The sequence below is a fragment of the Pantherophis guttatus genome, chromosome 4 (genome assembly GCF_059756535.1).
Source record: "Pantherophis guttatus breed Tessera chromosome 4, ASM5975653v1, whole genome shotgun sequence".
Taxonomy (NCBI): domain Eukaryota; kingdom Metazoa; phylum Chordata; class Lepidosauria; order Squamata; family Colubridae; genus Pantherophis; species Pantherophis guttatus.
This window is the reverse complement of record NC_142066.1, coordinates 54,591,652-54,619,600: the sequence shown is the minus strand read 5'-3', so window position 1 is coordinate 54,619,600 and position 27,949 is coordinate 54,591,652. Positions and strand designations below refer to the sequence as shown.

The 27,949-nt window shown below is 38.3% G+C and overlaps 1 protein-coding gene across 1 annotated transcript; it reads right to left on the bottom strand.

The window, feature by feature from the left end:
- Window positions 1–497: 497 nt before the first annotated feature.
- On the bottom strand, window positions 498–27,573 carry CNP (2',3'-cyclic nucleotide 3' phosphodiesterase). The gene is made up of 4 exons (XM_034415949.3): window positions 27,361–27,573; window positions 9,740–10,409; window positions 6,988–7,130; window positions 498–4,108 (listed from the first exon to the last, which is right to left on the bottom strand). Exons 1-4 carry the CDS (start codon window positions 27,361–27,363, stop codon window positions 3,656–3,658), a joined length of 1,269 nt encoding a protein of 422 aa, XP_034271840.2. The 5' UTR covers window positions 27,364–27,573; the 3' UTR covers window positions 498–3,655.
- Window positions 27,574–27,949: the final 376 nt, after the last annotated feature.

Sequence of the window (27,949 nt, the reverse complement as noted above, 5' to 3'; positions counted from 1 at the left end):
GTGATCATTGTTAAATTGTAGTTTGTTTGTTTTTTATAACAAGAAATAGACAGGAAGATTACCAATGTTAAAACAGAAGAGAACCAGAGGTTTTGATCATGTACTAGGACTGTTCAATTTCTTTTTTAAAAAGTGCTTCACAAACCACAGGTCTGTATTTGAATTATTTCTCTTGGAATCCTTAAAGGATCCATGCCTCCTTCTTGCCTCCTATAGCTGCTTTAGAAGTGCTCTGGCTCTCTTCCTGTGCATGGCTGCTTCACTTGGGATCACCTGGAGACTCATGGAGCACTTCCAGAGCAGCATCCATGAGCATCTTTCATAAGAAGAAATGACTGGTGGCAAACTACAGTTAATATCTGTACCCGATTTCAGTCCTTTTCCTATAGACCTATGAAAAAGCCCAATCTCTGCATATAATCTGAAACTTAAGGTTAGCAAAGGCTTGAGTAAAGAGTTCCATATCAATCAGCCTAATGTAAATAGTAACACAAACGTTTTCTGCATGTTAATACATTTATTTCAGTGTATTTTACAGTCACTATGAATCTTAACTACTTTGTAAAGCAGAACAAGAATTATTGTTTCAAGTTACATCAATCAAAACCATTGAAATGTGCTACTTTCTTACAGGTTTTTTAAAAAAGCTTTGACCATATTTGAGTTGTATTAAAAGTAATTTGATGTTTAAACAACAAATATTTAAGAATTGACACAAATATTTTGCAAATGCAAGTTACATTGTTTCCTGAGCAATAGCACAACCAGCTTTTTCTTGTATAGCTAAGCATTCAAGAAAAGTAAATGACCCAACCATCCATCTATCTTCCTTTATATATTTGATGTTTATAATTCCAAGTTTAAAGTGATGTATGTTTTGTAACTTACTTCATAGCTTTCATTGTATAATAGGTTAACCAGGTCCCATTTTAAACTAACTCCCATCTAGAACATATTGAATGTGAGCATATCAAAAGCATAACCAGGAATTACACAAGACAACTATTATTGTCACTGTATTCACATTGATGGTTAAAAAAAATCTGCCCTAGTCCAATGTTCTTGTCATGTTTGATTTCCTATAGTCCCAAATTAACCTGGCTTAAAATCATTCACCAAGATAATATTGATTATGAATGAACAACACTGTCATTCAGCCTAATTGAAAGGCATCAGATTTGCAAAAGCTGGCCTTGGAGATTTTTTCTCAAAACAAGGGTCATGTTCAGTGAGATTAAATCCTGTGTGTTAGAGGTAAAGGGGAGGACTAACCATAATGTTATGAATAAACGAACTCAAAAGTGGGGATTAGTTCAGGTGTCTATTGCCCAGCTTTGCAATAGATGGTATGAAAGATAGCTATAATCTAGACAACACTTTGGTTGCTAACATACTGTTTTTACAGATCCTGCTCAAAGGAAAGTAAGCGGGCTATGTGTTCAACTAGACTTACTTGGGGGAACTTAAATCAGTTGTGTACACAAAATATATGCCACTCAATAGGATGTGGTTCAGCTGAGATTAGAACATGTTCAGCTTGTCCTTATTTTTAGAGGTTTAACTCATGCCATACTGCATATAAATATGTTATAAAATAAAAAAACACATAAATTGTAAGTTTTAAAATGTTAGTTTCTTCCTTGAAGTATGCTTTGAAATGTTGCATAGTTTCAAGTGCTAGCTGCTTTGAACTTCAACTTTCACGACAGTCATTGACAGCAGGGGCAACAGTGATGCTGGCTAAAGTTGATAGAAGTTAGAATCAGTATATATAAATAACATGTTAGGGAATTTGTATATTATCTTAGAATATACCTCTTTGAACTTTGAAGGTTTATATGCATTTTGATTGCACCATGAATATATTATATTCTTCAGAAAACAAAGCCGTATATCAAAGCATTGAACACACCATCTATTGTCTAAAATACTTGTTCATTGATACATATTTTACTGCACTGTTTTCATACAATTTGAAGCTCTGGTGGATTACTTATCCAATGCAATTAAAATCATAGATACATCCTTACTTGTGTCTCCCTCTATACCCAGATATTTTTCTCAGATACAATACTTTGGGCAACTCTTGTAATTTGGATCAATTGCAGCAAATTCAGATCCAGTCTATATAACTAATTTTGTTATTGGATAATGCACCAGTTCAAATATCCTTGTTGAAAAAACATGATCTGAAAGTACAGGGCAGTCTTAGTCCCTAACTTTCATGGGCAATGGTTGAAATGTAATTTATTGGTATCTTAATCAGACAACATATAAAAATCTCTACTGAAAATCTAATGCCTGTCATTTAAAACAATACAACACAGAATGGACAACAAACTAAGAGATTGCAAGGCAGATTCCTATTCTCTAGTTTTACATTTCTATTAGTAGATGCCCATGCTTCAGAACTAAGATGATAGGTAAGACAAATATAAATCCCTTAAAGGTCTGTACAAGAGGAAATGCTGGAGCGGCTGCCGGCAACAGTATTTAATGTGCCAGCTTTCAATGACCTATAACCTATACAATAGCAACGATACAGACTGGCACAAGACTAAGATATGAAATCATGAGTTGCACATTAACAAGATCTTTTCATTAAAGTATAGGCCTCTCAAGCCTGCTAATGCTTGACATATGTTTCAAAAACTCATAAAATTGCAAAGCGGGAGAGGCTTCACACTTCCCATTAAAAAAAAAAATCTGGAAAAAGACAGCTGGTACTTGCTTAGGAATACTAACTAGCAAGATCTTACTATGCTCAACCAAAACAGTGAGGCCTTATTCTTCATTTTAAAAGCGAATCCTTTGAATATTCAACTGCAAACCAGAAAGATAACATGTTTCCGTTACATCAAGCTGAGATTGATCACAGATGACCACCTTTGATTCTGAACCTCAACTGAGAAGAGATTCCTAGAAGCCAAGTAGTTACTCTGTGGCTAATTTAGGAAGCGAGTCTGAACATTTTAAGTCTAATACTTTGCAATACTGTATTCACTTAACTTTGTTATGGTGTTTTCAGAGTACAGGCAGAGGTGTAATTGATCCAAACTTTCTAAGTCTACCCTGAATTTGAATTCAAATGAAAAGATTATGCGAGGATACAAAATACACTTTTAAATATTTCCTCCCCATACCTTTGCTGAAAATAGAACCGTGTAAAGTTCTGTCTTTATGGTTACCTACAGTATTAATTTTCTACTTTCAGAGAATTTTTATGTCAGGAATCATTGAGGTGGTTCTATTTGCCCCGTATGCTTTCCCTCTGCTCTGCTCTGAAGTGGTACAATCAGCTTCCCTCTCCTGCTGTAACAGTAATGTTGCTGTAAGGGACCGGGAAGATTTACAGCACAGGAACAGACCCAGTTCTAGCAAACTTGTAAAGGCTATTTCTCTATATTAAGAAAAGGAAACCTCAAAAGGCTGGAATATATTCAGTGGTATTAATTTTAAAGGTATAAAAAAGTGCTGTTTTCCATTTGAGGAATCCAGGCCTCTGAAGGTCAAGAAATATTCCTTTAAAAAGGACATCACTAGAATTAAGAAATTGCTTTAGTCGTAGGATGCTATCATTTGTAATGGGGAAGAGTTTATAAAAGGTTACACATTATATCATGTGAAAACAAGGCTGCAGACACCATGAGAGCCCTTAGATGATGATACAGGAATTAAAGGGTGATCCCCGTTTGCTACCTCCTTGAGTTGGCACCAGTTTTCCCTTTCCATAGTAGCCACCAAAGATGGCTCTCACCTCGATTTTTTTTGAAAGCAAAAGCATCCACATTCCATTCCCAAAGGAAAAAAGTTTTCCGCCACCAATCTCCCCAACCTCCTCGCCTTTGTTCCCTGCCTTTTCCAGTTTTGCAAATTCAAGGAGGTCAAGGCCAGTTTGGACAGCTTCTACCCCACTGGCACAACCCAGAGTGATGTGGGCTCGGCTGCCTTTTGGGAGGCTGACTGCTGGCTGTAGCACATCCACATCTCCAGGCCATAGAAGAATTTGCTGCTCGCTCATTTCCACGCGGGCACCAGCAGTTCTTGGGGTGATGAATAGAGCAGATATGGTCAGGAAAAAAGATTTTCCATAAGAAGTCTTCACAATCTGCAAAAAAAATTACTCCTCTTAACACAAGATGTGTATTCAACTCAGATTAACCTGGCCATCCCCCACACCTAACACCTTCAAATCAGGACTATCTGGATTCCCACCAGCCTAGTCAGGGCTGTAGTTCAAATGTCATTAATCTATATTGGAGAGGGCTGGATTAGGGTTGTAAGATTTGGGTGTTTTAAAAAAAATCCAATCTGGGTGGAACAACAGGACCAGAGGTTTAGTTTTCCCCGCTTTTGGATTCATGCATCCTCAAGGAACTCCTCTCTATCAGAATGTGTAGAAACATTCATGTAGAAATGTGACAGATTTTGGTAGAAGTTTCCTGACGATGGACTCCAGCAAGAGTCTAAACTCAGATTAAATTTCTGGTGCCCGTGACAGACCCAGATTGGATCTTGCAGATTATCGTGGAACATGCATATTTGCCTATGAACTATGAAATTCAGAAACATTGCCCTCATGTTAACCTTATTTAAACATTCCATACTATTATGTCTAAATTGTTTTTAGATATGGGAAGAGGGGCAGAAGCATAAAATGCATGACTTGTAAATTTTGAGGTAAAAATAAACACTGAAGATCAAAAGAAGTACACAGTACAAATGACAACAGATGAACTAAATTAAAATATCTAAGCAAATAAATATTTGATTTGTATCAAATAAGTTATTCCCCCAAATATACACCTGTGCATAGAATATTCCACACCTGGATATTCTCTCATCATTAGGAGTCTCCCCTCTGGGGCCTCCATGAAAAAGCCCTTTCTCTTTCATATGGGGAGAGAGAGCCCTTTAATTGGCTATGCAAGACACTATAATACTGTATATTGCTGAATAATGGGGGGGGGGTTATTTTAAGTAGACCATATATAGTGGGTTCACACAATTGGCCAAAATGAAAATCAGCCAGTCACATTTTGGCTGACAATGTTGTAGGTGTGCTATTTAAGTGTTCACTAGCACCTTCAATTGGGCATGGAAAGTTTATGGCAATCAACTTAATGTCTTCCTTCTAGCTGCATTAGTCAGAATGCTTGCAATAAGGAAATACTCAGATTATGTTGCCCTTTAAAAGTAACATAGTCAATTGCTACTACAGAATCTTATCTACCAAAATGTTAGGATTGAAAAAAAATCCATTATTTGTATAATAAACCTAGCACATAGTCCAAACCTAAAAGGATAGTTTCAACAGAACAAGGCTAATGTGTAGCAGTTAACATGCCTGACTAGGTGCAGGGAGACATAGGTTCAGCTCCACTCTTAACAGACATTACCAGAATTATTTTTGGTCACTCACACTCTCAATCCAACATATCTCACAGAATTATAGGGAGAAGGAAAAACTACATGGGCTCTCTTGAGTTCGAGTGAAAAGAAGGTTATAAATTTAAAATAATTAGGCTCTAAACAGTATATGCCCTTCTGAGCACAGTCAGTCTAAACCAGCGGCCCCCAACCTTTTGGGAGCCAGGAACCAGAGCAATTTTTCCATGGACCGGGGTGGGTAGGTGGCATGGTTTCGTGTGCTGCCTGCATCCCGTACATATTCGTTTCTATCACTTCTGCAACCCAGTTCCTGGCAGGTTGCGGCCCAGTGCCAGACCATAGTCCAAGGGTTGGGAAACCCTGGATTAAACCATTTGTCTCTAAATATACAGTGAAACTGTAAATCAGAGTTTTCCTTTTCTGGACATCTTTATTCGAGTTCAATCCTACGACCTCTAAAATACAAGAATCTGAACAGGGTTTCATAATATTAGTGGTTGGACTTAATGCAACAATGATATAATGAAAATAAACATCAGATTGCTATGGGAAATGACTTTTTCTGGAGCAATAAACAGGTTGGAAACTTGGACTTTGCTCATCTCAATCAGCTGCACCACCCAAACCCCAGATAATACTAAGCCTTTTAGCATGTTGTGGCACGAGGATATACTGAATGCTGCCACCTCCCTTGACCCAACTCCACCCAGGACTCCATCATCTATGGGCAAAATAAGCCCAGGCAGCTGTCATGTCTCTGCTCTTTCAGGCATAAAGCTAAGCCTGAACTGGAAATTGCTTCCACAAAAACCTTCAGGAGCATGTTTTTTTTTTTATGATGGATTTAGTGAAACCTATAATCTTTCCAAGTGGATTTCTGTCCCAATATGGACTATCCAAACTGGATCACTTGGCAGAAATCTATTCTAGGTTAGAAAGGATCACAGCCGAGGAACTAGGGAATAAGGTGAAAAGTAGCTCAATTCCCTTGGGTGATAATATCTTGAGGCATATGAATAGTTCTGAAAGACTGTTTGAGTTAATACATGCTCAGGGATGTATACAATACATTTCTCACCGCACATACATATTGATATCCTGGCTAAATTTGCTCAAAGAAAAGTCACTTACATGTGTTTTATGTAAATATGTTCAAGGAAGATTACAATTAATAAAATTAAAATTGCAAACAAAAATATCTACATAATAAAATTGAACTATTATAAAAATGAATGTTTCTATAATGAGTAATTTAAAGACAGGAAATTTTAAAGGAGAGATTCAGTACCATATATAATTATTCTTTCTTTCTGGCAATAATTTTTAGGAAGTAAAGTGAACTACATTTTTTTCAAGTTTATATTAAATATTATTTTTAAGAGAATATAACCTAGTGCATGAAATGCTGACAAATTTGCCCGAATGCTGGCAATATTAATCTTAACTGAGAGGGGCATTCAGATTCCTTTGAAAATATTCTCTTTTAAAATAGTTCAGAGAGAGTGAGGAAGTTGGACTTTTCCCACCTAAAATCAGCCTGAAAAATTACTTCACATGCTATCATGTTTCCATCAGAATAAAAAGAAAAATTCTCACATCTTGCTGTGCATAATCATCTGCTCCTGGAGCCTTCCCAAAGTCAGTGAATTTAGTTGTGCAGTGCAAAACCCCTGGAGGCCTTTTCACAAAGTAGCTGGTCAGATCAATTTTCAGTTTGGGTTCTTCAGGGGGCTGCCCAACTGTAAAACAACAAAGAGAGCAAGCCTCAGTGTTTTGGATTCATAGTTTTCTTTAAATGCGCTTTTCACCTCACACTGTTTTTGCGTTTTTGCAAAATTAGTTTGGCAAGATAGATCATGATAGAAGATAAGAAAATTTCCATTTGAGATGAGAAGTCTTACCAAAAAAAGCCTATGGAGTTTCATATAAACAAGACCTGAAATTTCATTCAACACTGCTGAGCATTTTATTCCCCAAGTGGCATAACAATGTCTTCATCCTCCATTTTCTTGCTGTGCTCTTCCAACCTCCCCATTTAGCATTCCCCACTCTAGTGCTGGATTATAGGAATTACAATCCAATATATCTGAAAGCACCTGGTTGGGAATGACTGTTCTGGAAATGAAATAAAGAAAAACAATAAATATGGTATGGCAAATTTACCCACCATTACTTGCCTTCCATTAATAGGAAGGAGCTGCTATTTAAAGGACTCTCAATTCCCATCTTTAGTGACATTCACTATTACCATGAAAGCAGGGGAATACAATTCCCTTTAATCTTTAACTGTGGCCATTAAGCTTAGACCACTATTAATCAAACTTGGCAACTTTTAAGATGTGTGGAGTACAATTCCCAAAATTCCCCATCCAGCATTCTTTTTGAAAAAAAGTTTGAAAAACTTTAGGCTAGGACCTAATTTAAATTTGATTTACTTGCTATCTCCCCAACACCTATGGCCTTTTAAACTAATATTGCGGAAACTGATATCAGCCATATAAAAGGAATTTAGAAATAACTTTTGAAATTACTTAGGTAAGGATACAAACTTTTTAACTATAAGACGTAGCCAAATTTGGCATAGGAATATGGTTATATATTTGGTGTAGATTACATTTGATATGTTTAGTTGTTAGTTCAGAGGGGGAAAATAGGTAATATTTCAGGGCAAATTCCAATGAATGGCTGAGAAGAGTGACTTATTAACAGACTGCACACAGGTATGTATGTTAAATAGCACACAGCTTCTGTGCCACAGGTCAGAAAATTAATCTCTCCTAATATCGGAAGTCTCTTTTAAACCTGTTTCAAAAATAATGTGTTTTGCTTTTCTATATTAACCAGACAAACACCTGTGAAATACTGGAAAATGAATACCTTATGCATAATGAAGGTAATGACATTTGGTCAATTGCAGCCTTCTCTAAGCAAGTGCTCTTTAAATATGTCAAAAGGGTTTACTCTGATGGTTGGAAGGAATGATGAGAGTATCATCTCTGTTTTGCTTACTACCATGTTGCTTGCATTTATAGCTTGGCACAGAAAGAAGATAAGATATTTCAAGTTAGACTTCCCTAATTCAGCTGCCTCTAAATATGCTGCATTATATTAAAAAAAAACTCTGCCCCTCCCCTCCGTGAAGTATGCCACCACTCTCCTGGCTTTCTGTGAAGGTGTGAAAATGTGGCCTGTGGCAAGGAGAGCAGCACACATAGCCATGGGCTTGGCTAGTGCTCTGAAAACCCTCCCTATGCCTTTAAACTAATTTTTAACATCACTTGTCTATTTAAAATTTTATACACTGTTTTAAAATATTAAGCAATATTTTATTGTATGCTGCTCAGAGTCTTTCTGAGAGAGATGGCCAATTTAAAATGTGATTAATTGATATTAAGACAGCACAGATTGAGGATAATGGAACTCTAGTCCAAGTCATCTAGAAAGCAACAGGCTGAAGAAATCTACAATTCCGGCATAATCTGGTCAGGAAGACTAATTTACTCTGAAGACCAAATCCTTAAAACAGAACTGGCATGCATGTTATTTAGCAGATCTGCTATATCTACAGGTATATGAGGATCTACTATCTATACGGTGTTAGATCCAAGACTGTAAGCAACAAGGACTATAACAAAGATTCCTGAAAGTGGAGTAGACAAAGAAGGTTGTCACGATGATTTTATGGAGTTCAAAGAACTTGTGGACAACATCTAGAAGACAAAATTCTATAGCTTGAGTAAGGTTTGCGTTTAGTGATTCTTAGGGACACTAGAATGCAGAAGCGTATGTAAAATTGGAAATACATATGAGTTTTCAGTGCATAGAAACAGATGGCAGTCAAATAGGGGAATAGAATAACAGTTGGAGGATGAATCCAGAAAATAGGATAGGAATATGCAGGAACTCACAGTATTATTTGGTGCATCATTGGAAAACACACAAAAATCAGCTGTTTGTTTTAACGCAAACAGAAAGTTGAGAAGATGTGCATTTGCCCTTTACCAAAATATTTTTTTAAGAATGATCATTTTTTAAAAATGGTTTATGTGATAGATCTTGCTTCTTCCTTGGAGGTTCATTCATTATCTAGTGACAATTTTGAGAAAGCAGTGTGGAATACAAAAGGAAATCAAAACAATAGGCTTAGGTTTTCCAGATTCATCATACAAACTAAAAAATTAGCATGGAATGGTTTTTCTTTTTGCTTCTAAGATGAGGTTTAAGGATGCTTCAGCAAATTAGTGAGCATATTAGCAAAGCCTGAAAAGCATTAAGAAGATTATACATATAAGTTAGTAGACAGCCAATTTTCTATAAATAAAAAAGCTGGGGGGGGGAGAGCACCCACAGTATTTATTTGACTCTTTTTTGAAGGCTTTAATATTAGCAAGCTCATCCAAAAATGCCTGCCCGGTCTTCCGCAAGCTCTCTGAGCTCCTTTTGCTTAAAAACCATCCATAATACAAAGGAAGGAAATCCTTTTCTAAACTGGGCTTCAATTTCTTTAGCTCGTCAACTGAAAGTTTCCATTGATTCTTATCCTTGAGCTGCAAGCAATCCATTTTCCATGAGGTTTTGGGCTCCACAATGATGACTTTGTAGCGATATTTGTCTGCAATGTCAAAAAGCTGCTCTAGCCGCTCCCGTTCATGGTGGGTGTCGTCTACCACCACCACACTGATGTCACGCTTGCAATAGTCAGCTAGATCCTCATCAACCTTGCTGTAATCATCAGGAATGGCACTCCTGATAGCAGGCTGGATTTTGTAGTGGTCAACTGAAATGATTTTGCAAGCATCCTTATACTTGTCTTGGATGGCCTGCGCCAAGGTAGATTTTCCACTGCCTGGTAGACCTCGGAGAACAAAAAAAGTTTTTGATTCCCGAATGGTGGTAAACGTTTCATCATCATCCAGAAAGGGGAACTGCAAACTCTCAGGGCGCTCTTTGGGTTGGGAGGACATTTTCTTAAAAATCTTTGGCAGGAACACGTGGCTCTTCCGGGCGAAGCCTTTGTTCTGAAATCAAAAAGGAGAGAGAGAGAGAGAGAGAGAGAGAGAAAGAAAGAAAGAATAATTGTGTGGTTTTATTGGAACATTCCAGAGAGAGATACCATCATTTCTCCTTAATAATAGGCCACTGTTTTCAATCTCAACTGAAGGGGGATTTTTTTTTTTTTTTTTTTGTTATTGCTCCTCCTGCTGCTGGTTATTCAGATGAGCACAAATGGCCTAGTGATGGTTTAAATGGCACTATTATGTCAGAGAAGAGCTCGGTGCATTCCAGAAGTAGCAGCCCTTTCAGTCAGCTGTAGCAAAACTCTAGACCTACCTTTCCCAGTCTGGTGCCCTTCAATTATGCTGGATTAAAGCTTTCACTACCAGTATAACGAACTGTCCATTGGCTAGTAGAAGGCTATAGGATCAGTAGTTCAATTCGTCTAGCCAACTTGTGCTGTGCTGTGCTGTGCTGGGGAAGGTTGGCTGTCCTGTAAGGCTGGGGCTTGCCCAATTCTGTATATACTTCATATGAAGTACAGATAGCCCTCAATTTACAACAGTTCATTTAGTGACCGTTCAAAATTACAACAGCACTGAAAAGTGACTTATGACCATTTTTCATACTTAACAACCATTGCTGCATCCCCAGGATCATGTGATCAACATTCAGACCCTTGGCAACTGACTCATATTTATGACATCGTATTTATCATATTTATTGCAGTGTCCCAGGATCATGTGATCCCTTTTTGCAACCTTCTGACAAGCAAAGTCAGTCGTAAGTTGAGGACTATCTGTATATATTCATTATTAACTTGCTACATTCATTTTCTCCCAGTGAGGTCCTTAGGCAAGACTTTTGTTGCTTATTAGAAAGGAAGTAATTTAGCTGCCCTCTACCAAGAGGATTAGGCCACCTCTTGTACATTCTTGACTTACGACCACAACTGAGCTCCAAATTTGATAAGTGAGACATTTGTTAAGTGAGTTTTGCCCCCTTTTATGACCTTTCTTGCCAGAGTTGTTAAGTGAATCACTTTAATAACACAGTTGTTAAGTGAATTTTGCTTCCCCATTGAGTTTGCTTGTCAATGGGTTGCAAAAGATTATCACATGACCCCAGGATACTGCAACCATTATAAATATGAGCCAGTTGCCAGGCATCCAAATTTGGATCACATAACCATGGAGATGCTGCAATGGTCATAAGTATGAAAAATCTTCATAAGTTTTTTTTTTCAGTGCTGTTGTAGTTTCAGTCATTAAATGAACTGTTTTTAGTCAAAGACCTGCTCTGAGCTTCTGAGATGATGCTGGATCAATAATAACCTTTAAACTGAACAAAATGCTTAAGAAAGGAAAAGAAAGGCAGCATGTATCTGAAATTACTAGAAGGCAAATGTTTTTATTATATGTTGATTCATTGTTATTTAAAGGAAACAAATTTTATTATATTTATTAAAAGTATTTTTTAAAGTGTATCAAATTCTTATATCAGAAAACAATAAAAGAGACAGAAAATACTTTAAAACAAAAAGTTTAAAAGGCTGACAATTGGGAAGGGAAGGAAGGGTGAAAGAAAGAGAGAGGGAGAAAAAGAAAGAAAAGGAAGAAAGAAAGAGAAAGAAAGAGAGAAAGAGAGAGAGAAAAAGAGAGAGAGAGAGAGAGAAAGAAAGAAAGAAAGAAAGAAAGAAAGAAAGAAAGAAAGAAAGAAAGAAAGAAAGAAAGAAAGAAAGGACATTGGCCCCTAATCTCTGCAAAACTGGGGAAAAAATTACAATAAAATCTGTTACTACCTACCCTGAGTCCCAAACCACAGTAAAGATCCTGGTTGTTTAGCCAAAATTATGCTATTTTGAAGTAGCATTTCAAATACTACTGCAATATTATTTAAAAAGCCAACTGTCTTGGGAACAGAATTACTATAGCTTTTTTTAAAAAGACAAAACAAAGTAACACTAATGGAAGGGGGAGGAGAAACCACTGTAAGTACAAATTGTTTTGCAATGGAACTGAAATAATGCAAGCTTGTGTTAAAACAGGTGGGAGGAGACGCACACAATGGTACCACACAAGCCTGTCTTAAGAGGAGAACTTGGATTCATTTCCAGGGGAACAATTTGTTCCATTCTGTGCCACACAGGAACACACACACACACACATATATCCCACCCCTGCCCTGCCTAACCCACAAATAGGCAATCATGGAGGAACTGATAGCCAGCACCCAGCAGCTTAGTTCTATTCACTCTCTTACAAAATTAACACATTATATATAATTATATGTGTGTCATCATGTACTCTGCTCCTCCCCACAAAGACCCATGTCGTCATAATCTCTGAAGTTATTTTTCTCTTTGAAAGCTGATTTCATAGCTGAATATTGCCTGAAAAATCTGAGCTCAATTTATGGGAGATAATATTTCCCTTCAGATCAAAACTCTTTATCTTTTGTTGCATTCAAATTCAATAAATTCTCAGTTTTAGTGATACTGCCGCTCATTATGCTATTTTTCCTCACCAAATTTGTGGATGTCAACACACATCTCAGTCACAGCCAAGCCTGAGAAATTCTTTCCATAAGAGTATTCTCAAGGCTGCAGTTCAGTCAGGCTGAATTTGTTTGTAATATTTAGTAAATTGAAAAAAATATCTTGCAAGAAGAGGATGACATAGTCAAGGCAAAATAAGGAAATAATTGAGGACACCAACTGATTTAATAAGAGAAGTAGCATATAGAGGGGGAATTATATGTGGCTTCACATATACAAAAAAGTGTTCCTTTTCATTGAAAAATTATTGTAAATGACTTCTCATAAGTTGTAACAAAACTGCTTTTGTCAGTTTTTTGACATTCATTCTGGAGGTTCCTGGGTTTTTTTAATGGAACTATATCTACATAGAGGGAAGTAAGCAGTGAGGTGCCCCAAGGTTCCATTTTAGGTCCAGTACACTCAGTATCTTCTTAAATGATTTAGATGAGTGAACAGAAGGGGAATTCATCAAATTTGCAGACAACACTAAACTGGTAGGAATAGCCAATACCCCAGAAAATAGGGTCAAGATCCAGATGGATCGCCAAGACTTGAAAATGAAATTCAATGTAAAGAAAAGTAAGGTTTTACACTTAGGCAAGGAAAACCAAATGTGTAGGTACAGATTAGGTGAAACCTGGCTCAATAGCAATAACTGAGAGAGAGGTCTTGGAGTCCTAGCTGACAATCACTTAAATATGAGCCAGTAATGTGCAGTAGCAACCAAAAAAGCCAATGCAATCCTAGTTTGCATTAACAGAGGGATAGAATCAAGATCACATGAAGTACTAGTACTGCTTTAGAAAGCCTTAGTAAGACCACACCTTGAATACTGCATCCAGTTTTGGGCATCATATTATATAAAAGATGTTGAGACTCTGGAAAGAGTGCAGAACAGAGCAACAAAGACGTTTAGAGGGTGGAAGCTAAAACATATGAATAATGATTGCAGGAATTGGATATGTATAGTCTAGTGAAAAAAAGGATTAGGGGTGACATGATAGCAATGTTCCAATATTTGAGGGGCTCCCAGAAAGAAGAGGGGATCAACCCATTTTCCAAAGCACCAGAAGGCAAGACAAAAAACAATGGATGGAAACTAATCAAAGAGAGAAGCAACCTGGAATTAAGGAGAAACTTCCTAGCAGTGAGAACAATTAACCAGTGGAACGCCTTGCCTTCAGAAGTTGTGGGTACTCAACACTGGAGGCTTTTAAGAAGAGACTGAACAGCCAGTTGTCTAGAATAGTATGGGGTCTCCTGGTTAAGCAGGAGGTTGGATTAGAAAACCTCCAAATCCACCTTCCAACCCTGTTATTCTGTTATTCAATATATTCAATCTTTGACAAAACAAATTTATTTAGACACTACACAGTTTTCACTTTGAGTGTTTATAATTTTTATTTCAACCTTATAAATAAGCCTACAACATTTTTATTACCTACATTTTGTTAGCTACTGTGATGTAAAAAATAAATATTTTACCAGCTGGTAAAATTCCTCCATTGAATGAATTAAAAATCTTCCTCATTCACTATCAGTAAATAAAACTTTACTAGCAGAGTTTACTTCTCGGAAGTCAACTCAACATATAACACAAAGAAACTATAAATTCATATCTTTGAGCATCTCTCTTGACGCTCAAATCAAGTACAAGTACAGTATCCATAAATAATTACAAAAACACATAGTTTGCCCATCCCAATTTTGTTCCTCCAAATATGTGGGACTTCAAATCCACAATCCTCACAAGCAGACACCATTTTACCAAGAGAATAGAAGACATAAAGTCCAACATATCAGATTGAGGAAAATTGATATAGCTGGTAGTGTTATTAATGTCCACGTTGCAGTATTAACTTTCCACTGGAGAAATACTGAAGGTTAACTCATCTATGATATTGTGAACTATTTGTATTTTACCCATTCACACTTTTCATCTACTAAGGACATGGATTAGGCTCATCTTTTTCAATTTTGGTGTTAGAAAGAAAGATAAATTAATAGATAAATATTTTAAGGTATGATATAATCCCAAGGTGTTTTGTGGAATCTGTTCATTTATAGGTATTAAAGTCCTATAAATGAAATTCTAGTCAAAACAACTTCATAAACCATATTGTCCATCTCCTATCATCTTCCTTCCCCAATCATAACAATAAGTGTGTAGCTAGTTGAATAGATTATAAATTTAGTTTCTTTTCTTATCTCTAAACTGGAGAAGACTATTCATGCTTCAATCCCATCAAAATAAAGAATACACTACTTATGATCAATTCTCATTCATTTTAAGATAAATTATTATCTGAAATAGAACTTCTCTATATTTTGATGCTATTTCTTCAAAACATTCTGTGATTTGACTGCATTTGCTTAGTACTGTATAGAAACATTTTAAGTTACAGTTACTTTGAATATATTTTGTGCTTCCTTTGCACATTACTGCCTGCATATCAATTCTCCCTCAGTATTTTTTTCCACAGAATATAAAAGCAGAGATGTCATATCCCTCTTGCTCAAAAAATTAGCAGGTTATGAGATAGAATTAAAAATATGGTTTTCATATTATGCAAACTGTCTTTCAAGCTTTTCTAAATTGATACATCCCCTCCTTTGTTTAGCAATTTGTTTAGCACTGCCCCCCCCCAAAAAAACCCTCTATATTTTGTATGGGACTGATAACAGCATTTATGGTTGGAGTATGAATGAATACCATACAATTGGATATAAAGTTTGTTATCTTAGAGGAGAACCTGATATTAATCAATCTCAGTGGCCAAAGACTGAGGTTCCCGCTCGTCCATAAACAGGGACTGTAGCTCCAGAGCAACTATTCCAAACTTTGTAAATAGGTTTCCTTACAAAATTCAAGCTTTTATATAGTAGTTTGAAATTGTACTTATTTGCAATCAATGAACTTCAAAATGGTTATAACAGTAAAAAACAGTGCATAAAAGCAAACTTGAAAACAGTAAGAGCAATAAAACCATCATATAGACTGTCACTTAAACTTTACCCTCACAAGAAAAAAAATATACAAAAAGAATACACAAAATAAGGCAAGGCAATACAAAATAAATAAAAATAAAATTGATCAAAGTATTTTCTAGTGATATCATTCCAAGATTAAGATACATTAAATCTTTTTAAAGCAACAGCTGACAATTAAAACTTTCCAACTGATCATAACAAGTCTAAGAGTATAAAATAAACAATTTCTCCCTCATTGAAAACTTGATCTCTACTAGGGATTGGTACAGTATTACAATATTTGGGACATAAGACATGAAGAGTACTTGCCAAAACATGATTGAACAACATGCAGGGGTTTTAAATATTTGTAAGTACCTATCTTTAGACCATCTGAAATCTGCCTAGTAGACCATTTGATCTAGCTTTAAAAAAATTAATGGTAGCAGGTATGCATCTATCAGCTTTGGAGTAAAAGAAACCCAGGATTGAAGAGCCCTGGTGGTGCAGTGGACAGAAGGCAGTATTGCAGGCAAACGTTGCCCACAACCTGGAGTTCGATCCTGACGGGACTCAAGCTTAACTGAGTCTCCCATTCTTCTGAGGTTGATAAAATGAGGACCCAGATGGTTGGGGACCGTATAATGACATTGTAAACTGCCAAGTGAATGCTGTAAAGCATTATGGGGCAGTATATAAGTCTAAGTGCTATTGTTATTGCCTTGGCACTATTATAGGTAGGTATTTTGGTAAAAATGTTGTTGCTGCCATCTTCCAGTGGCTTGAAAAGAACTTCTATTTTGTTAATTGCTATTGCCATTGATGTTTATTGAAGCTAGATCTTCCAGAGGAAAACCATAATTTTAGTCTTGGAGCAATTAATTGTAAGAATCCTCCCCAAAGAATTCTGCTAAGGCCTGCAAACTTTTTTTAAGGCTCACCTGTGTGTGAGGGAGAATTGTTGCATTTTTGGCACAAAGCAACACTACCAAATGTATCTGTCTCTGAGCTTAAAGGGGTAAAATTCTTTTTGGATAAGAATAGAAACAACTGAATTTACATAAATATTAAACAGTAAGGGAACTAAAATACATCTCGGTTTCACTTCTCAGCAAATTGAAATGTCTGCAGAAGGCACCCAACTTTATTGTCCCTCACCTGGCTGACTGCTTTCATGCAGCATCCTGATTAATGAACGTACCTATGATCAACAGATGTAAGGGGGAACTTCCATCACAGTCTATTTCTTGGAATAGAATTGAAGGCAAATTTTAATTTGAAAACAGTGATATATAAAAAGTTTTGTTCTACACACATAATTTTTTCTATTAAATGTTACAAAAACAGCAACTTTTATTAAAATTAAATTTTAGATCTGCTGTACAGTAGCAGATATTAGAGCAAACAAACACCTAATATTACCCAGACAAAACAGAGAGTAGAATCTAACTAGCAGCAAATGGCTATCCTTAGCTAATAAACTGAAATCTATTATTATTTATCCTGCTTAATATTACAGTCCCCATGGGCTAATTTCACATGTTCTTAGGAAAACTGCTCAGCAATAGCAGATAACACGGGATTCCTAAATAATCAAGAAGCAAAAATGTTGTTTTAAAATGCTTTACAGATGTGTTTAGCATTTAGTTTCTACCACAACTTTTAGCTAGGCATGGAAAGTTTGAAAAATAATCTCATGGCCTAAATTTAATTATCTGCTTAATTTTTATATCTAATTAAATGTATTTTGTCAATCATTGCAAACTATCATTTGCAATATGTTGATAAAGATTCTCAGTCATCCAAGTAGAGTTATCTGGATACTAAGTCACGACAATTGGACTTATTTTCATTTTTTGGGTTTGAAACTTTTCGCTGCTTATCCAAGTACCAGTAGCTTCTTGTGTCTGACTGAAAAAACTAAAGTACTTGGATAAGCAACAAAACATTTCAAAACAAAAAATAAAAGAAGTCCAGTTGCCATGACTTATCTTCCAGGTATCATCTGCAATTCTGAAGAGTTTTGTTTCTTATTATATCATGTGTTAAACATACACCATCATATATAACTCCTAATAAAAATACATTGGATAGACTGTCTATCCAATTAAATGCTGCCTGGTATGTGTCTACAGAAGTCTTCTTTCTCTGAATTTTCTTTCAACCACTCAGGTTCCACAAGGACCAGATGCAATTGAAACATTTGATGTATTAAAATTACCTAGTCTCCAAAATAGTTTGAGTGTAAATATAACTCAATGGTTAAAACTTCCATTCAGTCTCTTGGGCAACATTAATGTAATTAAAATGAAAAGGTACCATGAATTGTTTAGAAAACTAGGTATATCTAGACCAGTGGTTCTCAACCTGTGGGTTGGGACCCCTTTGGGGGTCAAATGACCCTTTCACAGGAGTCGCCTAAGACCATCGGAAAACATATTTTCAATGGCCTTAGGAAGAATTTTATGGTTGGGGGGGTCACCACAACATGAGGAACTGTATTAAAGGGTCGCAGCATTAGGAAGATTGAGAACCACTGATTTAGACCAACGAAGAGGAGGACTTGATGGGCTCTCACAGAGAAGAAAACCAACTCTCCAAAATACTTCAGGGTAGAACAAGTAACAGGTGGAACATCATTAAAAAGAGGTCCAACCTGTAACTAGGGAGAAATTTCCTGACAGTGAGAACAATTAATCAGTGGAACCACTTACCTCCAGATATTGTGGATGCACTCTCTCTAGAAGTTTTCAAGAAGAGATTGAACAACCATGTGTCTAGAATGGTATAGACCTCCTGCTTGAGTTGCGGGGGTGAACTCAAAGACCTCCAAAGTTCCTTCCAACCCTGTTATTCCAAGTTACTTTATCCTACATTATTCTAAAATGAATATCATCCTGGACTAAATATATATTTTAAGACAGATTCCAATGTTATTCCCTATTACTTTACAACAGGGGTTCCCAACCTCAGTCTCTGGACCGGCACCGGTCCTCAGCATGCCAGAAACACAAACAAGCAAAACCCCATCTGCAGGATACAGGCAGCCCATGAAACCACACCCCCTCTGGTCCAAGGAAAAAGTTCTCTCCATGAAACCGGTCCCTGGTGCCCAAAAGGTTAGGGGTCACTGCTTTACAAAGAAAAATTACAGGTGGTCCTTGACTTATGACAACTGAGCTCAAAATTTATGTTGCTAAGCAAGACAGTTGTTAAGTGAGTTTTGCCCCATTTTATGACCTTTCTTACCAGTTGTTAAGTAAATCATTGCAGTTGTTAAGTTAGTAACACAATTGTTAAGTGAATCTGGCTTCCCCATTGATTTTGCTTGCCAGGTCACTAAAAGTGATCTCATGATCTCTGGGACACTACAACCTTCATAATTTGCCAAGTGTCCAAATTTTGATCTCATGCATGACCTTGGGGATGGTGCAATGGTGATGTGTGTGAAAAACAGTCTTAAGTCACTTTTTTCAGTGCTGTTGTAACTTTGAACAGTCACTAAATGAATAGTTATAAATAAAGGACTATCTATAATGAGAAAAAAATTAAGGCAAACCAACGCTCCCCAAATATATTTGATCAAACTGAGGTTTTCTTATGATGAAGCCAGCTTTAATTTACCAAATTTTCGGAACCACTGGGCTTTTATTTTGACTTTGATACTTTTCTGGAATCAAAACTTTTCTGAATATTGTCCTTTTTGGCCTATTTAAAGAACAAGTATATAATCCCTCTGAAATGTTGGCAGGTTTTAAGGTACAAGTATATTAAATAGGGCATTTTTTGTTTCTAGTCTTGAGAACTGCTTGACATATTTGTTCTTATCAGGTAAGTGGTTATGTTTGATACAGAATCAGAGAAGAAAATGACAGTGAAATAATCCCAGGTTTAAGATTATGGGGAATATATTTTACTAGAATGCCTGAGCTAACAATAAATAAATCCATTAAATCGTATTATTATAAAAGTGTTAAAGACTTTTAGAAATTATGTTCCAAATCTGATTTAACATCTCATGGCAAAATGTACAATTAAAATAAATTGTCAAAACAAAATGTTCAGATTTTTAGCAGCTTAGAATCTTAGATCCTTAAAAGATGGGTGACACTAGTAACTTAAATTTAAATGAAATTTTAAATCAGAATGATTAAGATCATATTCTATACCTGAAATGTGAAGGCAATATTAGAATATTCAATCTTGGAAGCTCAACAGGTTCAGTTATTATAACATATAAAATTGACTTCTTTTGATTTAAGAATGAAACAAATTCCATCAGAAAAATAATTTGTGTCTATTGGACCTCTCTAAAGGTTAGGCATTTAAAAGATTGATATCAGATTTTTATGCCAGATTTGTATAAAACTCAAACGATTTGATCTTGTCCAACAATAGCTTTTATTTTGATTTCAAATCATAAAATACATTAATACAGTTCTGGTAAGAAATGAAATAACATATATATGATGTTAAATTATATTCCCAAACCATGGAATTTTGGTTTTTATTAAGTTTTATTAAGTCTTGGCTCAGCAAAGCAGGCAATCTTACATAAATGTAAAGAAACTGGTATTAAGTAATGGCTTCAGAATATGAATATGTTAGTTATTTTTGAAAACTGTTAATATTCTAAAACTAAGAAGTTGAAGAAATATATTTCTTTATTGGTCAGAGTTAATAAATTTAAGAACAGAAATAATCCCATATTGATACTAAATGGATATTATGTAGATATTTTTATTATTTTCATCTTTTATATTTATATTTTATAGTTAATCACTATAATATGTGTAGGCATTTTTAAAATATTCAACTATTATTGGATTTTTCCCCATTGATGTTGTTCGCATTTTGGCATTTTATAAATAAAAAAGTAAAAGAATTATCCACCTTAAAATGGGCAATAACCTCTTTAAAACTCTTTCCAATTACAAAAGCAAAAGCAACTGGCTCTCCTGACAATTGGCAGTTTTAAACCATTGGAGTATTCTTTTATTTTTATTTTTTTTAATGAAATTTTATTGAATAAAGAATATATTACAATTCAAACTTTACGGTTCGGCAGCGTGTAGTCATATTATATATTTACAAGTACGGTATCTAATCAATTATCTAAATATTATACAATTTATCCGAAAATTCTTATAAAATTAATTACAGCTAAATTATGATACAATATATAGGATTAATTAGTAGTTGTACATTGTTCCTCATAAGTATTAACTTTTGCATTTATTTTGCAACCACCTATACCACAGATCCCAAATCGTGTAAAATTCTGAATCCTCCTTTCCGTTTAACACATATGTTAATCTGCACATTTCTGCGCAATCCAGTACCTTATTGACTATCTGTTCCTCAGTTGGACCTCTTTTCTCTTTCCAATATCTGGCATAGGAGAGTCTAGCGGCTGTGACAATATGAATAATCAGATATTTCTTATCCTTAACAAATGTTCGTTTTAGCACTCCCAGGAGATAAATTTCAGGCAAAAAGTTGATATCCTCATTTAATATTTCTTGGATCCATTTTTGTATTTTTTTCCAAAACTTCCTCGCTTCCGGAGACGTCCACCACATGTGGTAGAAGGTACCTTGATGGTGGCCGCATTTCCAACACTTGGAGCTTGCATTTGGATATATCTTTGCAATTCTAGATGGTGCTAGGTGCCATCTCTACAGCATCTTATACTGATTCTCCTTATAGCTTATTGCTCTCGTCAGTTTAAGATTGCTGTTCCATATTTCTTCCCAATCATCTAGATTTATCTTTGAGTCGATATTTCTTCCCCAAGCAATCATTTGATCTTTTAATATTTCTCCTTCTCTATGATATTCGAGCAGGTAGGAGTATAATTTAGCTAATAGTTTATTCTCACTGCCTAGCCATACCTTATCAAAACTATTTGTCCCCGTCTCTATTCCCTTATCCTGTTTATCTTTACTATATCGGGATTTAATTTGTAAATAAGGCCACCAATCAAAATGGATCCCTTGCTCTTTTAAAATCTCGTTAGGTTTAAGGTTACCACTGTTATCTAGAATGTCTTGATAGGTGAACATTTTCTCTCTACTTATTGTGTTTGGATGAATCATTGCCTCCATTGTAGAGATCCATTTTGGGTATTTTAAATAATGTTTATGCCTAATTTCTTTCCATGTCTTCATTAATGTATCGCTAATTTTGTGTTGGTGGAAACATATGCCTGCCCCCTTTCCTTTATTTATTTATTTATTTATTTATTTATTTATTTATTTTTATTTCTATACCGCCCTTCTCCCGCAGGACTCAGGGCAGTGCACAGCCAAAATAAAACATCGTATACAAAATTTAAAAAACAATTTAAAAACAATTAAATAATTTTGGCCCAAATAATTTAAAACAACCCAAATTAAAACCAAATCAATTAAAACTGAGAGGACGGGATCAAGCCAGCCCAGCTAGATGGAATAAGTGTGTTTTTAGGGCCCAACGAAAAGTCCGGAGGTCTGATATTGTGCGTATCTCAGGGGGTAGGTCGTTCCAGAGGGTTGGTGCCGCCACAGAGAAGGCTCTCCCCCTGGGGGTCACCAGCCGGCACTGTCTGGCTGACGGCACCCTGAGGAGGCCCTCTCTGTGCGAGCGAACCGGCCGGTGGGAGGCTATTGGCGGCAGAAGGCGGTCTCGCAAATACCCCGGCCCTAAGCCATGGAGCGCTTTAAAAGTGATCACCAACACCTTGAAGCGCACCCGGAAGACCATAGGAAGCCAGTGCAGCTCGCGCAGGAGAGGTGTCACGTGGGAGCGCCCCGTCACTCCCATAATCCCCTGCGCAGCCGCATTCTGGACCAACTGCAGCCTCCGGGTGCACCCCAAGAGAGCATTGCAGTAGTCCAGGCGGGAAGTGACGAGTGCTTGAGTGACCGTGCATAGGGAGTCCCGATCCAGAAAGGGACGCAACTGGCGTATCAGGTGAACCTGATAGAAAGCCCCCCTGGCCACGGCCGTCATATGCTCTTCTAAAGACAGCCATGCATCCAGGAGAACGCCTAAGTTGCGAGCCCTCTCCGTGGGGGCCAATGATTCGCCCCCAATAGCCAGCGATGGCACCAGCTGGCTATATCGGGACGCCGGAAGCCACAGCCACTCGGTCTTGGAAGGGTTGAGTCGGAGCCTGTTTCTCCCCATCCAAGCCTGCATGGCCTCCAGGCACTGGGACATCACTTCAAGGGCATCGTTGGGGTGGCCTGGGGTGGAGATGTACAGCTGAGTGTCATCAGCGTACTGATGGAACTCCACCCCAAAGCCACGGATGATCTCGCCCAGCGGCTTCACATAAATGTTGAACAGAAGGGGCGAGAGGACCGACCCTTGTGGCACCCCACAAGCAAGGTGCCTCGGGGTCAACCGCTGCCCCCGTCAACACAGATTGCGACTGGTCAGAGAGGTAGGAGGAGAACCACCGCAGAACGGTGCCCCCCACCCCCAGCCCCTTCAACCGGTGCAACATGATACCATGGTCGATGGTATCAAAAGCCACTGAGAGATCTAACAGGACCAGGATAGAGGAGCAACCCCTATCCCGAGCTCTCCAGAGATCATCCACCAATGCGACCAATGCCGTTTCCATGCTGTGCCCAGGCCGGAAGCCGGACTGGAGCGGGTCCAGATAGACAGCTTCATCCAGGTACTGGGGAAGCTGCCGCGCTACCACACTCTCAACAATCTTCGCAACGAAGCGAAGGTTGGAGACTGGACGATAGTTAGCCAAAACAGCCGGATCCAGAGAGGGCTTCTTGAGGAGGGGCCTCACCACTGCTTCTTTCAAAGCAGCCGGCAAGACACCCTCGCTCAGAGAGGCGTTAACAATCCTCTGGAGCCAGCCTCGTGTAACCTCCCGGGAAGCCAGCACCAACCAGGAGGGATACGGGTCCAATAAACATGTGGTCGCGTTCAGCCGTCCCAGGATCCTGTCCACGTCCTCGGGAGCCACAGGATCAAACTCCTGCCAGATAACATTCTCAAGACCTGCCTCAGTCATCCCGTCTGGACTTACCCAGTCAGAGGCCAGGCCTTCCCGAATCTGAGCGATCTTGTCATGCAGATACTGCACAAAGTCCTCAGCTCGACCCTGCAAGGGATCATCTCGTGCTTCCAGATGGAGGAGGGAGCGGGTCACCCTAAACAGGGCGGCTGGGCGATTATCTGATGACGCGATAAGAGCGGCAAAATAGCTAGATTTCGCCGCTTTTATCGCCACTAGGTAAGTCTTAATATGAGACTTCACCAGTGTTCGGTCGGATTTGGAGCGGCTGGTCCTCCAACTACTCTCCAGGCGTGTTTTCCGGCGCTTCATCTCCCTCAGCTCCTCAGAGAACCAAGGAGCTAGGTGAGTTCGGTGCCAGGTCAGAGGCCGCAAAGGCACGACACGGTCCAAAGCCCCAGTGGCCGCACTGTCCCAGGCGGCCACTAGGTCTTCAGCCAAGTCATGAGTCAGAGTCTCAGGAAATGGCCCAAGCTCCATCTGGAACCTATCAGGATCCATCAGGTGCCTGGGGCGGAACCACCTAGTCAGTCCCGCCTCCCTGCAGCGGAGTGCAGCGGTTAGAAAGTCTAATCGAAGGAGCGAGTGGTCAGACCATAACAAGGGTTCGATTACTATATCCCCTGTATTAAGGCCACTTGACCACTGACCAGAGACAAAAACGAAATCCAGAGTGTGTCCACCCGTGTGAGTAAGGTCATGAATTAACTGAGTAAGGTCCATGGCCGTCATGGAAGCCATGAACTCTCAAGCCACCTCAGACGTTTCGCCGATGGATGGCAGGTTGAAATCCCCCATGACTAGAAGTCTGGGGGTACCAACCGCAACCTCAGCTATGACGTTGAGCAGCTCAAGCAGGGCCGTTGCCACACGGCAGGGAGCCAGGTACGTGATCAACAAGCCCATCTGTACTCCATGGCCCCACTTCACAAAAAGGGACTCACATCCGGCTATCTGTGGCACAGTGGTCTTCCTCGGATCAAGACCTTCCTTTATAATAACCGCCACCCCCCCGCCCCTGCCCTGAGCTGTCGGCTGATGGAATGCACGGAAGCCCAGAGATAGGCATGCCAACCTCTCAATAGGTCGTGCCCTTCCAGTTGTAAAATTCATTTGTCTCTTAATGAGGCCCACTCTCGTAGCCATGCTAAATTGGCTGCTTTATGGTATAGCTCCCAAACTGGGAGGCCGAATCTGCCTTTATTCCTTTTTTCCTGCAGTGATCGTAATGCAATTCTCGGTTTTTTCCCTCCCCAAATAAATTTCCTTACTATCCCATTTAGATCCGAAAAATATTTTTTGTCAATACTAACAGGAGTGGTTTGAAACAAGTATATTAATTTGGGGAGAATAAGGAGTATTCATTGTATGTGACCGAAATGGCTTGTATTTTAACTGCAAAACAAAATCAGAGTCTGTCATCGGATCATGTTGGTTTTCCAACAAAAAGGAATCAGAGATAGGGTTTCACGTAGAATTAATGGGATTCTCCTAAATTTCATTAACTGACTTTTGACAAGAAGTTTGCCAAGGTTTTTTTTCTGTTTGCCTGAAGTATGATAAGGCCAGTTAATGTTTTACAGATATAAAATGAAGGATTAACATATATAGATTGGTCTTAAAAATAAACAGTGAAAGTTTTGAAAGTAAGCATTTTCCTTGCAATGGTTTGAAACCCTGTAGAACACTAAAAACTTGAGAAGCTTTAGAAAGTTTTACAAAGAGGCATTCCCCTTTTATATCAACTGTCTGCTTGCACGGGTGGTTAACTGTTTATGTGGAACAGGAAACCAAGATTGTTCAAAATACACACCAGTTGTGCCAGCAATGAATAAAAATACCTCCCTATAATCAATGTCAACCAAAGTGTGCAGCATCTGTGCAGCAATAAGCCCTGGGTGGGTGGATAGAGAGAAAATGTGTGCACAAAGTAGCAGTACTTTTCTGCGCACCACTTACTCTAAATACAGAAAATGCATAGACTTGAGACATTAATAATCTATTCTGAATTCCACTGAGGAAGGGAAGAGAATTAGGCATGAGTGCCAGATCAGGAAATTACAGCAGGGCTGATAATAAAATATGTACTGTATTTAGTGTGTAGTGTAAATTACTTTGTATTTATAAATATAAAAAGGAAGGAAAGGTTCTAGTAAAAATGGTGTATAAGCTCTACACAATCCATGTCAGTACGCACTTCAAAAATCAGCTGAATTTTTGCCAAAACTCCACACACAGGCACAGGCACATACATTCAGTATAAATTCCTAAGCATTCTTAATTCTTTAAAAAAAAATTTTTTTTCTCATAAAATAAAAAAAATCTTCCATCAATATAAACTGACTTGAACATTTTTCAGAATGTGGGCTTCTAAAATGTCCAGCCAGCAGAACCAGTTTTGAGAATTTGGGGAATTGAAGTCCACTCACCTAGACGCAGATTGGAGCATGCTTTTGTGGAGTACATTAACTCCAGATTTCATAGCACTCCTGGTTTATAAAATAACTGAAATTGATGAAGCATACCAAGCATAAATCCAAATTAATCTTTTTGAAGCTAATTTATTTTGTGATTACTGAATCCCCCCAAATTAAGGCTGTATTTTTGCAATATTCAAACACTGCAAAAGTTCCATCCTGGATAAAAAATATATTCTCCTGCAAACAGACAAATCATACATAAAGCCTGCCAGTCAGAATATATAGAGAGTACAGCAAGGTGTGATCATGGAACTCTCAATATGGGATTTGGATTTCTTCCTTGAGAAGAAATATACCTGTCCTCAAGTTACCTCTCTTTATGTTTCCTCCCTTCCTCTAAATTCAGATCAAATTATGTTCATATTTTCTATCTTCTCCAAGCAGGAAACTGATAAAGTTACCTTTGCTTGTGTGCAACCAAATGCCATCATATACATATTGCATGTGAAGAATGGATTATTCCATTTCTCTCTCGGTGGAAGAACCATCCAGATCCAGAGTTTTAAAAGGGCTGGATAGGACTGGACACATCCAGGACCTCCCTTGCTTCTACTCACCAGAGCAGACCTCAAACTTCACGCTGCCCTTCCAGTTTACAAGGTTTCACAGTTTGTGTTATCTCGCACAAATTGCACTCAGGCGAGGACTAGGGCAGGACTGCTTCTTATCTATACTCACTGAATCTCGAGTTTCCTATGCTCTTCATACCCAAGGATCAATAGATAAAAAAATTTTAATCACTCTATACAGCAATCCGTCCAGTAATTCATCCTGCAAAAAAATGTCTGTGGAGGTGGCATCTTCCAATGCAGTGTTTCTCAAGCTTAAAAATTTTAACACATATGGACTTCAGCTCTAATTAACCCGCACAACAATGTGCGAAGTCCACACATTTTAAAGCTGCCAAGGTTGAGAAACACTGCTCCGGGAGTAGCAGAATTCATACTACCCAAACTCACCATGGCAACGCCACCGAGCGGATGGGGCAAGGTACCGGAATCAGGAACTTCGGCAGCTGCAAGACCGCCGGCGGGCTTCTTTGCATTCAGGCGGAGCGAGCGCGCTCGAAGCGGTTTTTATAAGCCCAAATGGGAATGGAAGCGGGGAAGCCACGCCCTCCCATCCCTGCCTGGTACAACAGAGACGGGAAGGCGAAGCTCTGGGCCTGCTCATCTGCTTTCCCCCCCCCCTCCCCACTACCCCGCCCCGGGCAGCAAGGGGTGATAGCGCGGTTGTGCCCTGCCCAGCTCCGCGTTTTGTTTATTCTATTGCATTTTTTGAGAGGAAAAAACGGGGGGGGGAGAGAAAATTGAGCGTCGGGAAGGGATTTTTCAGTTCTAGAGGACGACGCAAAAGGAACAAAAATAAGCCCCACTCCTAAGAGCAAAGTCTGCTGAGGAAAGCCTCCAGTTAGTTGGGGTGTAGGTCACTAAAGAACAAGGAAGCAAAGTGTGGTGAATTCCCGAAATTTACAAAAGGAACTGAAATGTAGAAATACATAACCACTGGCGTATAAACTCAAACAGCCCAACAGAAAATAAACACGCT